The following is a 15,307-nucleotide window of genomic DNA, read 5'->3' on the forward strand; positions in this document are numbered from 1 at the left end:
TTCACACACACACAACTTTTGTGTTACGTCATTGAAAGAGAATTCTATATTAAAATAGTCTACAGTGAAAAATCCAATCAATTTCAAGGCCAGTGACCATCATAATTTTTGTTTTCAAATGATGAAACCGGGAGCATTATTGACCTTTATTGAGGATTGGGTATGAGAAAATGATGGATTGAAGCTAGTGTTGAGGAATGAACCACGTAAAAGAATATGGCAAAATGTATTGACGTGTAGCAGTTCTCTTAATAGGAAGTCATTGAATTGCTTGTGTGTAAGATATATCAATGTAAGTATTTGACTTATCAATTCAGTATTTAATGAAATAAATTAATCATTAGAAATTGAAATAGAAATCTTTTGAAATTATTTAGAGATCAAAATCAAAAAGAAATTTTTTTAGAGAAACTAAAACCAAAACTCTAATAATAATAATTAATATCAATTACTTATTATTGAAACATGAACAGGACATATCCTATATAATTTTATTAATTTAGAGTAAAATTATGAAACATTTTACATTTTAAATATAAGAAAGTGTAGGAATTATTTTTTTTTTTATATCCACTTTCAACCTTTTTTTTTTCTTTTTACTCTTAAAATAATTTTTTAATTAACTTTTTCTTATACTCACACTTATTAAGATACGACTTCAATTCTAAATACATATTATCCATTTCTATAGTTTCCAGCAAAACTATCCTTAGCTTTGGATATTCTATTTTACTTTCGAATATTTTTTTTGTTTTATGTTTTATAGTATGTAATTTCAAATATTTATTTAAATGTTAATATAAGTTAAAAATAAAATTTAAAAAACTTGATTGTTATTGATTGCTGTATAGTTACTTTTCTAATTGGACTATATATATATATATGACTACTTAGCAACTGCAATTAAATATACATTGAATATTTTTATTTCTAACAAAAGATAAAATATACAATAAAAATATAAATTTAATTTTTGACATATTTTATTTCACATGTCTCTATTAAAATTAAGCTCTAAAAATATATTAGTACATAGGCTTTGTCTTTAAGACTGCGTTTGGTTATAAAAACAAGATAAGACAAGATACTGCAAATAAGATACAAAAAATAGAGACACAAAAATTAATGTTCTTATATTTTGTTTGATATATAATAAACTAAAATAAATTATAAAAATTTAATTGATTCTCATATTTTTCATTCAAAAAATTTGAGAAAAAAAATATAATAATAAAAAATAAATTATATCTTTTATTAGTATTTCTGTATCTTTCATTAATATTTTTATTTATATTTTATCTGTCAAATATAATTTTATGTCAATAGTCTCTTTTTTAATGGCTTGTAAATAGACGCAGACCAATAGACTAAAGTAAATAATTAAATATTATGATTTGATTCCTCAAATTTGTATGAATTAATTTTGATATTTATAAAAAAAATGCATTTTTTGTGGTTAGGATTAATTTTAATTAATTAATGGTGGTCCTATTTTTTGTTTAAATAATTATAGTTTACTAATGCTTATTTTATCATTACTTACCATATTTAGTTGATAAAATTTAAATAATCTCCCTCCACCTCCCTAGTGTATCTTGGCCAAAATCTTCTAAATTGCACTATTACATATAGTCCATTAAGATTATTTAAATAATAAAGAACTTGCCTAATACGTATATTTATTTCTTTCCTGTTAGTTGAAGCGGGAAAGTGAAACAAGTTTTTTGGCCGCATATGAAGAAACATTATCTTTACAATGCACCAAGCTTCAACCAAGTAGCTTTACATTTCTTCTTCATTCGAGTGTATTAGTTATATAAGTATTCAGATTTCAAAGATCTACTATTTTTCGCCGTCTCCTACGGTGTCGTTTAATTTACTTAGCCCTAATTAAAGAAACCATGCATCGTTCCGTCAAAGTCGCTGTTATCGGAGCTGGTGTTTCAGGCCTCGTGGCGGCACGTGAACTTCTACGCGAACGACACGACGTCGTCGTTTATGATCAAAACGACAGCGTAGGAGGAAACTGGATCTACGATCCGAGAACCGAATCCGACCCCCTCAGCCTCGATCCGAACCGAGAAACTGTCCACAGCAGCCTCCACGTGTCCCTACGCACCAACCTTCCAAGGGCACTAATGAGTTTCACCGATTACCCGTTTGTAAGAACCGAGTCCGACCCGAGAACTTTCCCGCGTCGCGACGAAGTGCTTCGGTTTTTAAACCGGTTCGCTGATGAGTTTGGTGTTCGAGAGGTGACCCGGTTGAAGACGAGAGTGAGTCGAGTGGAACGAGTGAAGGACGAGTGGGTTGTTGAGTCGATGACTCGGGGATCCGAATCGGTGAGTAGGGAGGTGTTTGAAGCGGTTGTGGTCTGTTCGGGACATAACTCGGTGCCGAGGGTTGCTGAGATTGATGGTATTGAGAATTGGAGAGGCTACCAAATGCATAGCCATAACTACCGTGCACCTGGACGTTTTCAAGACCAGGTACGTACCTTCATGCTTAAAACGTGTCGTTTCTTTTCTTCTTTTTAGGAGCCAAAAAGATTTATATTATTTTTTAATTTAATTTCTTTAATATAAGTTAAATATGGTTAAAACTTATCAAATCATCTAACTCAAAGTTATCAACTTCACCCCAAAAGAATTATAATTCAAATGACATAATTTTTTTACATTCACCTAAGAGATCGCGAGTTTGAACCTTTCTATATTCGGTAAAAAAAAAGTTATCAACTTCACAACAATTACATGTGAATTTTTACTGATAATTATAAATTTTTTAATTTAAATTTTTTAGTATAAATTAAATATAGATTTTTTTATTTTTTTGATTTAAATATATTGAAAAAATCAAGATTTTAAATACTGTTAGAACATTTTTAAAGTAAATTCTTATTTAATACTTTTCATAAATTTTATTTTTGAAAGTAAAAGAGCTCAACACATTAGAGTGGAGCAAACAGTATCAAATAAAACAAAAAGACAGGCAACTCCCACAAACTCCTTTAACAGAGAACCAACATCCCTACGTCATCTCCGGCATAGCCATCAACAACCCTAGGAATGCACACCTCTCCACTCGTCGCAGCTAAGGATGGTCAATGTGATGATATCTTCTATGCCTTTCTTTTGGTTCTGAAATATCCTCCTATTTCGCCCCATCCAAATATGCCAAATGATCGCACCGAAACACCTTAATCGCTGCTTTCGATCTTCTTTCCTTCGCGGCTCATCTGTCCAAGTCAGGAAGTGGTCCTTCATTAACCCCGGGACAACCCATAGTCAGCCAGCCATAGATAACCATGCACTCCACACCTGCTAAGCAAAATCACAGCTAAGAAACAAGTGATGGACTTGTTCAACGTCCATATTACATAAAACACAGCTCTTATCATCCTGGCTAATAATTCCGATCCGACTTAGCCGTTCTTTGGTGTTCACTCTGCCTACCAGGACGAACCAAGCAAACAGCTCCACCCTTGGTGGAACCAAACCTTTCCAGATGGTCTTTGTGAAGCTGTAACTGGTTACCTCCTCCGATAGCATTCCTTCTTGTAGCACCTGCACAAAATAATTAGTCGAAAAAATACCAAGTTTATCATATTTTCACACAACTCTATCCTCCCTATTATTCACTAGCCTCACAGGTCTCAAAGCCTCACGTAACTGACTCAGAAGGTCTAACTCCCATTGAAAGAGCTTCCTCCTCCATTGGAAATTCTAAACCCACTATAGCCCATCCCAAAACCCACATTCCCTAATCACCGCCCCACATTGGTTTGAAACAGAGAAGAGTCTAGAGAACCGATCTTTCAAGGAACCACACTACAACCAAATATCCTCCCAAAACCGGGTCTTTCGTCCGTCCCCAATCTCCATTGCCAGACCTGTTATCATCTTATCCCGCAGATGTTGCTCCTGAAATTCTATATGGCAAACATCCTTCCATGAGCCTCCTCTAGTAGGCAGCACTTGAGAAGCCAGTAACTCATTCGGCCTCAAGTTATTACAGGAGCATACCACCTTCTTCCATAATGGGCACTCTTCCTTAGCAAAACGCCACCACCACTTAAACAACAGTGATGAGTTCCGAATCATAGCATCCCCTTCTCCCAGCCCACCGAATTTCTTTGGCGCTTGTACCAACTCCCAGTTCACCAACGCCATTCCCTGTCTCCCATCCTCCTTACTCCACAGAAATCTTCTCTGTAGGGAAATTAGCTTCTTAGCAATTGTCTTCGGCATCTTGTATAAGCTCAGATAATACACTGGCAAACTATTCAAGACTGATTTTATTAGCACCAGCTTACCCGCTTTATTTAGCACCTTAGCTTTCCAAAGGCTTAGTTTCTCTTCCACCTTATCGATTATCGGCTTCCAAATCTTAACCAACCTCGGATTAGCTCCTAAAGGGACTCCGAGGTATTTAACAGGGAGCGTACCTTCCTTGCAACCCCACAAACTACACATACGATGCACCCACTGCTCGTCACAGTTGATTGGAATCAAGTTGGACTTATCGAAGTTGATACTGAGCCCTGACATCAACTCAAACCATCACAGCAACCGCTTGTAATTCTGCATAGTCTCATCTTCTGGTGGGCAGAACAGAATGGTATCATCGGCAACTGAAGGTGTGAAAGCTCCACACTGTCTCGACCAACCAGCAAAAGGAGAAATATGGCCGTTCCTGACCGCCTCACCAATCATCCTATGCAGTACATCGACAACCAGCACAAACAAGAAAGGAGAAAGCGGGTCTCCTTGTCTCAAGCACCTTTCCATTTTAAATGGTTTAGACGGCGATCCATTAATCAAAACCGACATCGAAGCTGTGGTCACACACTCCATAACCCAAGCCCTCCACCTACGCCCAAACCCCATCTTCTCCAGCACAATATCCACAAAACTCCACTTGACTCTGTCATATGCCTTTTGGAAGTCTAACTTTATTATGGCTGCCTCCTCCTTTCTCCTTTTAAGCCAGTGCACCGTTTCACATGCTATGAGAGCCCCATCATGAATTTTTCTACCCTGCACAAAGGCACTCTGAGTCTCTCCTACTAGCACAGGCATCACTGCTCTCATCCTCCTAACAAGCACTTTCGAAATGACCTTATATACACACCCAACCATACTGATAGGTCTGAGGTCTTTAATTTCCTTCGCACCAGTGAACTTAGGAGCCAGCGCCACCCACGTAATATTGAAATCCACGGGTAGCTTGGATGTCTGAAAGAACCCCATAACAGCTCCCGTAAATTCCGCCCCAACCTCCTCCCAGCACCGCTTAATGAAATTTATGTTGAACCCATCACACCTTGGCGCCTTCGAAGACTCACAATCCCACACTGCCTGCCTGATTTCCTCAGCTGATGGCATCGCCTCCAGGAACACAGACTCTTCCTCAGCTCTCTTAGCCACCAGACCATCCCTGAATCCCAGCAATGGAGAACTCTCCTGATGATACAGATCTTTATAAAACTCTCTTATAGCTATTTTTATTCTAGCTTGGTTCTTAACCAGTCTTCCATTGACTACCAAAGCATCAATCCGATTATTCCGCCTTCTTGCCGATGCTATATTGTGGAAGTATCTTGTGTTTCTATCCATTTCCTTTGCTTGCCGAGATCGAGACATTTGCTTCCAGTGAATTTCTTTCCTCACATATCATCTCTCACAGCAGGTAACTAACGCCTTCCTTCTAGCCTCCGTAGTTGCATCATACACTCCAGTACTTACCAAGTCATCAATCTTTTTTATCTCTTCCTCAAACTTCAAGATCTTCTTGTCCATCTCACCAAAGTTGTTCTTGTGCCAATTTCTCAAAGGACCCGCTAGCGCCTTCAATTTATATGTGAATCGCAGCTCCCCTAGACCCCTTGATTCCTCCTTGACCATCCGGAGAAAGCCGTCATGTGTGAACCACGCATCAAGGCTTCGAAAAGGCCTAGGGCCTCCCTTCATCCGCTGCTCTTCCACAATAATAGGGCAGTGATCTGACAAGCCCCTTGGACCCCTCTTAACCGAATCTCAGGAAACTCTTCTAACCATTCCACACTCACCAAAGCTCTGTCTAGTCGACTGCAAGAACGACCTCGAAACCACGTGAACTTGCGATCTGTAAGCGGCAAGTCCACTAGGTGCATATCCTGAATCCATGACTTGAAGTCCTCCGCTGACACAAGTAAGTTAACAGTCCCTCTCCGTTCTTCGGCATTCACTATCTCATTAAAATCCCCATAAAGCAGCAAGAAACTTGACATAACCCACCAATGTAACTCAGCTCCTCCCACACCTGTCTCTTCTCTTCTCTACTATGTACACCATAAATCAAGAAAAAAGCACAGTTGAAACTATTCTTTAGCAAAACACCTTCAACACATAACCACCTTTCCCTCTTATAGCAGTTATTCATATTAAAATACGTGTCATCCCAAATCATCAAAAGCCCCCCGGATGCACCGTCCGACCCTACATATTCCCACCCTGCCCCAGTACACCCCCCAAATCCTTTCCACATCAAACCTTGTCACAATCTGTCTCTTAGTCTCAATCAAGCCTACCAATCTCAGGTTATGTTTATATTTTAAATTCTTCACCATTCTCATCTTCGCACCATCACGTAACCCCCTAACATTCCAAGAACAGAAAGTCATTTAGAACTAATTTTACACACCTGACTTTTAATTTTAGGTCTGCATCGCCGCAGCTTCGCCTTCTGTTTCGCCAATTTCCTTTTTTGTGTTATTTCTTCATTTTGAGCCTGAAGAATTGCCATGATGTCATCTTCCTCATTGCACAACACCGTCCCTGATTCCAAAGCCAGCTCCAAGGTCTTTTTATTTTCCAACAATTGTTCCTCCAAGCACTGGGTATCCGTATCCCCCTGTTCACTCCGATTTCCGTCTGCGTCCCTTACCCTGGCATCCCCATCAGCCATGCTCACCTCTCCCTCTTCCACAGCAGCGTGGTCGTCTCCATCCTCCTCGGCTTCCACCATCCTCAACGCAGCTTCAAGACCCTCCTTCTCAACCGGATCGTTGGGTGTAGGTGTGGCTTCGTCAATCTCAAGACCAGCCACCCCGTCATGGCCTGCACGAACTCTGCCTCCGATTCGTGCCCAGTCATCATCATCGTGGCCCAGCCTTCTCCCTGGATCTGAGGCCAGCCGTCTCTCTTCGCTAGTCACCTCGAAGCTGGTGTCTCGCTCCCCCTAAAGGCAACGCACGGTGTCAGCGAAGGAACCCTGCTACGCGTTTAGGAGCGCCTTGGAGGGTTGCCTAGCGCGCTTCTCCTGACCCGGTTCGAGCCCAACGGCTGAGGGGATGAGGCCCAAACCGGTAGAGCCTTCTTTCTTTCCCACAAAGCTGTGTCTGGCCCAATGCTTAGTGCAGCCCCCTTTTTTTGTTTTTTCCTTTCCCATAGGGCTGTGTCTGGCCCAATGCTTAGTGCAGCCCCTTTTTTTATTTTTTTCTTGTGATTAGATGAGATCCCTTTTAGCCCATAATGCAACGTACCAAAATCACCAGTCACGGTTCTATCTGAATCTGCTTCGTAACTGATACGGTTTTCACAGTCAAAATTAGTAAGCTCTTGAATGTCGCAGCTAATTGGAGACGTTACTAATTTTCTGCGATTCTGATTTTCACTGCCCTTAATCCACTCATTTAAAATATCAGCAGAAATTACTAATCTGCCCTCCTCGTCTGCCCCTCCACGGTTCATCGCCATTTGCGAAACTTCATCTTGCTCGACTCCCTTTGATGAATTTTGCCACCTTTTTTGCCACTTATCTCCCTCGGTACTCGTACTTGCTATGCTACGATTCAAAATCCCATCGGTTTTGAACCCACTATCCAAAAAACACTCACTGCTCTGCATTCCCCCCATTCCATGCCCATTCTCTTTCACCAAAACGTCAAATCCCCCGGATCCAACAGAGACATGGATCCTCTACTGAATCACTTCCATAACACCCGTATCAACCAATACACAACCTACAGTGAAGGAACTGCACAATTCTATCTCTTTTGCACAGCCTACTACTGCTCCCCATTGACCTCCTATCAACTTAAAAGTGTCGACTGACCATGCATACAACGGGACTCCGTAACACTCGAGCCACACCCTTCTAGTATCACTATGCTCCGAATCGTTCCACCTTCTCACCTTGTGAAAATTTTGCAGGAGATAATTCAACCCAAAGATGTAAGCTTCGTCTGCATTCAGAACACTATCAAAGGTCAAGAGAACTTTAAAAGCTCCCATTTCCCGAACTTGGACGACAGAAGGCATATTCTTAGCTATTATATCCCTCAAGGAGTTAAAATCAATCGGCTTCGTCGTAATCCCTACAAAGCTTCTCTATAACCATCTAATATTTTCTGGCACCACGGCAGCTTCTAGCATCTTAGTCTCGTCAGTCCCATAGCGGGGTTTTACGATTTCCTTCGTCCGTCCCTCTTTCTCAATTAGCAAGGAGTCTTCATCGCATATGATCCGATGTGGTTGTTGTGCCGATGGGTCTGGTGCACAATCTTCCCGTCGTCCCTTGTCACCATTCGTTGGTTTCGACATTCTTCTGTACTTCATCTCGCCTACAAAGATAATCTTACTTCTCAGCCTCAGGCAATTCATTTCCGCTATAGCTTTCAACGCCCCTCCTTTTGTCATGTACTGGATGAAGGCAAACATGTAAATGTCTCCGTTCTTCCATTTTCGGGACAGGTAAATATCATTGATGCGCCCAGTTCAGTTGAACAACTGAAATAACTCTCTTTTTGATATATCTTCTGGGAGATTATCCACAAAGATGGAGAAAGATTCAGATTCCAGTCGTCGATACTCTTCTCTGTTTCAAACCCTGGAATCCTTACCACGATCCTTAGACCTACCCCTCACCATGTTCCCCATGCTCTCGCTCTATTTAAAGTAAATTCTTATTTAATACTGTTCAGAGAATATAATTACATACTGAAAATTGAAAAAGCCTCTTATTTGTGATACTAGCATGAAATTGAAGCAGCAAATTAAAATAGTACAATATTTGCATTATAGGTGTTTGACTATTATTGTGAATCGTGAAGCAAAATTTGCTTCATAAGATACACGTATTTTGAGATTTAAACTAAACTGAATTAAAAATTACAATAATATTCGATTAATATTTTTATAGAATATACGTTAAAATATAAAATATATATTAAAAATAAATTAAACAACATATATTTATATACAAATATATAATAATTGATTTAATAGTTATTTTTTTTGTGCATATACACAAAATACACAAATACATTTTGAATAGTGTGTACTGCAAAAGCATTATTATGAGGGGAATGCTATCCTACCCTCTCTAAAGTAATATGTAAGTTACCTTATCTGATATGTCACATTTTAATTGAGTGTTTATTTTAACCTGAGTTACCTTTTGTACTCTTTCGTCGTTGCGCCTCCCAAGCATCACTGTCTCATTGGTGTTTCGTTTTCTCTTCCCAAATCATTCTTTACTCCAACTCTCTCTAATTGCATTTACTCCTCCACACTCCTTCGTCGTCGTCATTACACCTCCCAAGCATCACCGTCTCATTGGGTGTCTTATTTTCTCTTTCCAAATCATTATTCTAGAAAAGGTACTCCAACTCTCTCTAATTACGTTTACTACTCCCCATTGTACTCCTTCATCGTCGTCGTTACGCCGTCTCATTGGGGGTCTTGTTTTCTCTTCCCTTCCCAAATCATTCTTCGAAAAAAGGTACTCCAACTCTCTCTTATTGGGTTTACTCCTCCCCACTCATTTGTCGTCGTCGTTGTGCTTCTTAAGTATTACTGTCTTATTGGGTGTTCTATTTTCTTCTTCTGTCAGGCCGTCACCGTCTTCGTTTTCAAAGATATTATTAACTCGCATAAAATTAAAATAACTCTAGTTAAAATAAACACCCAATTAAAATATGACACATAACTTATATATTACTTTAGAGAGAGTAAGACAGCATTCACCTTATTATGAAATGCGTTAAAATGATGAAAGCCTATCAATTTGTCATGAAATTCATTCATAATCCTTACTTAATATGCAGATTGTGGTTATAGTTGGTTATGGAGCTAGTGCTTTTGATATCGCGGTAGATATTTTACCATTGGCAAAGGAGGTTCACGTAGCAACCAAAGATAATCGATTCGGCGTCATACTCAATGATGTAAGATACCATAGTATGGTACGTATCCACTTACGCCAATATTTCGATCCGTTTAACCCTATCTATTTAAAGGTGGAAATTCAGGTGCAGTCGACTTTACGTGAAGTTGATAGCTGAAAGCTATTAGATAAAAATTTAGTCAAATCAGTCAAATCATCTAACGTCTCTTAACTTCACGTGAGTCGACGTACCTAAGTTTTCATCTTATTTAAATTTATAAATTTAAATTAATAGATTAATTATATATTAAGTATATACAAGCATTTGAAATAAAAGTTTGATTTATTTAAAAGAAATTTTTTAGATTAACTAGACCGATCTGTTTATTTTTTATTTTTTGTTTAAATAAGTAATTTTAATTGAAAAAATAAAGAAAATAAATTTTAGACTAAAATATCAACTTTAAGTAATTCTTTTTTGTCCTTTTAATAGAGTATGTTCAAACTTCAAAGCTCATTGATGAATGACGATAATAAAAAATTGATCTTAATTCTTAAAATTTCTTGGTTTTCTATTTTACGCATATTAATGATGAATTATTATTTTATTTCGATCTTATTGTGTTATTTGTTTCAGTAAGTATCTCATTTTGGTACTTCTAAGTTTTATCGTATTTGCAGATAAAATGTGTGAATAAAGATGGCTCGATTTCCTTTCAAGATGGATCATCAATTTTTGCAAATACCATAATCTACTGTACTGGGTATAATCAGAAAGGCCTCGCCCATTTTTATATTTTTCAGGATAAAATTTTTTATTATCACCTTTTCTATTTCCAAACTTTATTACCAGATTGTTGTCATTTTTTTTAAAAATATTCATTCATATATCATCGTTTTAATGTATTTTTTATTGTTTTTTTCTACACAGAGAAATTACAGAAGGAAATGCCTGCATTGCAATAATAATAATAACAACAACAATAACAATAATAACAGTAAGAACAACAATAAAAACAATAACAACAACAATAACAACACTAATAATAATAACAATAATAAGACAATAATAACAACAACAACATCAATAAAAACAATAAGAACAACAACAATAACAACAAAGAACAATAATAATAACAATAACAACAACAAAAAAAACAATAATAATACTTATTTAACATTCATTAATTGTTGCGACAATTAATTAATGCTAAATAAGATAAGTTCTGGCTATTTTTTTTGTATACCTAGCATTACCCATAATAATGTCACCGTGTTAATAGTAACATATTTATAAATAATATGAGGATATTGACAATTTGATAGTAAAATTTTTTTATAATATCAATTAAAAATTTTAGCTTATCTTTCAATTTTATTAATATATTTATTTTAAAAAATATTATATTCAAGCTAAAAATTAATTATCCAATTAGCCATTATATATTTATTTATATATTTATGGTTGTTTAATTTATTTTTGTATATATTTTATATTTTAATATGTACTATTTATAAATAATTGATTTCATAATTAATTTATATATATATATATATATAGCATAATTGATTTATTTATATACGTATCTGCATCTATCTATCAAATTGGATAATATCAATTGAAAATTTTAGTTTATCTTTCAACTGTATGTATTTATTTACGTCTGTGCATATATCTTTCCTATATTTATAAGTTATTATATGTTTGTAGAAGTCATTTCTACACATCACTTTGTAACTTTATAATAGGCGTGATTTAATTTAATTTTGTTTCTAAATAAAATGTATTGGCAGATACAAATACCATTTTCCGTTTCTTGATATCAATGGAATCGTAACCGTTGAAGACAAGTGTGTTGGACCATTATATAAACACATCTTTGCTCCAGCATTAGCACCTTCTCTATCTTTCATTGGTATTGTTACTAAGGTAATTGTAATTTAGTTACAAGTTTTTCCCATAATTCTTTCAAAGTATTGTGGAAGTTTTTTTTCTATTAATGTGGTTATTATCTCAACAATGGCTCTGTTTGGTTGATATATGATGAGATATAGATATAAAAATACAAACATTAAAAATATAGACATAAAATATTTGTGTTTATGTATTGTGTTTAGCAAAAATAAGAAACAAGATATACATATTTAAAAAAGATTGAATTACTTTTTATTCAATCACAAATTTTACCATCATCACTGTATACCCATTACTCCAAACACTGCATATCATTACCAGTTTACCATTAAATTTTTATTTCTTCTAATATTTTTTATTTCTTCTAATATCATCTTAAATTATCATTCAAATATTAAATATATATTTTTTCTTAAAAAATAAAAAACTAAAATTCAGAATTTATCAAAAATTAATCAAAATTTAAATAAACAAAAAAATTAAATATACAATTTTTTTCTTGAAAAAAATAGAAGGATAAATTTAGTTGTAGAATCTAAAAGAGGAAGAAAAAAAAAGAAAAATTTGAAAAAATAAGAGGATAAATTTTAAAAATTCATAAAATTCTTTTCACAAATCAAAAAATCACAACCAACTATTTACGGATCATAAGACCATTCTAAACTACCAATAACTCATTTGAAAACTGAATCAAATGGCAGACTCTCCGAGCTACCTAACACCCAAGTGCTATAATGATCATAGATAATACACCCAAAGTCCGCTACAAGAGAGTCCGAGAGAACACTAGCATCACAAAAGATTCTTTTTTTCTTTCTTCATCCTTTTCAATTCATTCACCAAGGTTCTCGTAAGGCAAGAGATTTTTCTCCTAAGCTAAAGTTCATTCGAGTTGAAAAAATCATTACATCTATTCCGCCAAATTCATCAAATTCCAGCAGCCACTACTTCCTTTTTACGATTAATAACGCTAGTAATCCAGACTCAAAGGTGAAAAGCATTAACATGTTCAATAATAGAAAAATCTAAAAAATTCCATACATCACGAGCAGTTATGAATATATATATATATATATATATTTGCTATACAAATTTTTTTTAATAAAACTAGTTTAAATTCTTAAAAATATAAATAATTATATATCTATAATAATTTTGATTCTTAAAGGAATTCATTAGTATTTACCTTATAAATGATTATTATAAAGTTTCATGTAAATCAAGATCATTTAACATAACATTAGCCAAATATATTTATTTAGAATATACATAAATAAGAGTTATTCGATAACACTCTTAATAATATTGGATTTCGATGAAGTTCGGTATAAAAAATCTATCTTTATGGTAATTGTGATTCAACACTTCTTCAATATTCTATATGAAATTATGTGTAGATAACTTTACTTAGAATTACACCAATGTCATATATACACACACCACACACATATAATAGGTCTATTTTGTAAATTTTTAATAATCAAATAATGATATTGACCAATTAAACTTATGAAGTTTCAATGAATATAAGTAAACTTCTCGAGGACTTATTTTATATTTTAAAATCACACAAATATTTTTCAAATTTTGTACTACTATAATAAATAACATGATGCAATAAGTTAATATAATATATTTAATTTAAAAATATTTCAGGTTCCAATAAAATATGCAATAATATTTATTTAATATGTTAAATGTGTACTCACTCAAACTACAGAGAATAATTTAGCTTTCGATGTATATATATATATATATATATATATATATATATATATATATGAACCTGTTGTTAATTATTAGGAGCCAATCTTCCTTATGGCTGAATTACAATCGAAGTGGATGGCAAGAGTTCTCTCCGGTAAAATCTTGTTACCAACAGAAGATATGATGATGAAATCTATTGAAGATATCTATCATGAAATGGAGGAAAATGGATTGCCTAAGACCTGCAGTCTTTCTCTTCGTCCACTTCAGGTATATTAACTTCTGCATATCCAACATATAATACTAATAAAATGTCAAATTTGATTCGACAAAAATATTCTCAAATAATTTTAAAATACTATAAAAAATTTAATATTAAATATGTATTATCAAAAATATTTTAGATATTAAATTTTGATGTAATTTTTTATAAACATAATTAAAAATATGAGATATTTTTATTCTTAAAATTTGATAATTTTTCGTTAAGTATATACTTTTTTATGATTTTTTGTCAACAATTAATAATATTTTAAAAAAAATAAAAAAATATAGAGATAAAATTTTTATCCAGCTTTTTGTGTATATTTTTTAAATAATTATCTAAATAATTTTATAAAATTTTAGATCAAATAATGCATAAGTATTTTGTCAAATACAAAAAGTATTTGCTATTTAAAAAAATAATTTTTTTTAAATATTTTTATTGTATTTTTTAAATTATTTAAAAATATTTTTACTGATAACAAAATTCAGATAATTTTTTATTAGTTTACAAAAAAAATAAATGTAATCAGCAGTAACACATATCCATATAATTTCATTGGGCAGGCTGAGTACAAACATTGGCTAGCAACACAAATTGGGTTGCCTCCTTTGGGAGAATGGAGGGAAAAATTGCTGTCTGAGATCTTCAAGAAATTAGGTGAACTCCCATTGACATATAGAGATCAATGGGATGACACTTATTGGGATTCCATCATTCAATTTTAATTTCATCAACATCCTAGAGTAAATATGTATTTTTTTCACGCCGTTTTTAAATGAATGAAATATTTATTTCCATTGTCAGATTTATTTATTTGTCTAAACGTTCTCTAAAAACATAGATCATATGCATAATAAGTCGTTAATCTTTTGAATGTTTTCCATCAGTCATATTGATATGGCAATAGTTATTTGTATTTCACATTTTAAATTATGATTTAACCACACATAATGAAATAATGATGTGTTATTTAGTGACACTACACATGTATATTTAGAGGTATCACTTATATGTAATCATTATTTGAAGAAAGAGAAATAATATTTTACTGTAGTGCAATTCATTTGTATTGATTTAGAAATATAAGAGACTTAAATTTGTCTTTATTTTTATTTATTAATTTTTTTTAAATTGAATATTGCGCATCCTATTAGATAATAGTTTATCATAAATAATATGTATCTTCTTTATTAGATATAAACCTTATCATTTTTATGCTATTTATAACTGTCGTTTGATTTTTCTATGAACAAAAATTTTATTTTTTC

The 15,307-nt window shown here is 33.9% G+C and overlaps 1 protein-coding gene across 1 annotated transcript; it reads left to right on the forward strand.

The window, feature by feature from the left end:
• Window positions 1-1,686: 1,686 nt before the first annotated feature.
• Window positions 1,687-14,992, forward strand: LOC107611718 (flavin-containing monooxygenase FMO GS-OX5-like). The gene is made up of 6 exons (XM_088496107.1): window positions 1,687-2,489; window positions 10,091-10,228; window positions 10,831-10,913; window positions 11,944-12,079; window positions 13,868-14,041; window positions 14,603-14,992. The coding sequence occupies exons 1-6, from the start codon at window positions 1,902-1,904 to the stop codon at window positions 14,762-14,764; spliced, it is 1,281 nt and encodes a 426-aa protein (XP_088352233.1). The 5' UTR covers window positions 1,687-1,901; the 3' UTR covers window positions 14,765-14,992.
• Window positions 14,993-15,307: the final 315 nt, after the last annotated feature.

This window comes from Arachis ipaensis, chromosome B8 (assembly GCF_059453495.1).
Source record: "Arachis ipaensis isolate K30076 ecotype BB chromosome B8, ASM5945349v1, whole genome shotgun sequence".
NCBI lineage: Eukaryota > Viridiplantae > Streptophyta > Magnoliopsida > Fabales > Fabaceae > Arachis > Arachis ipaensis.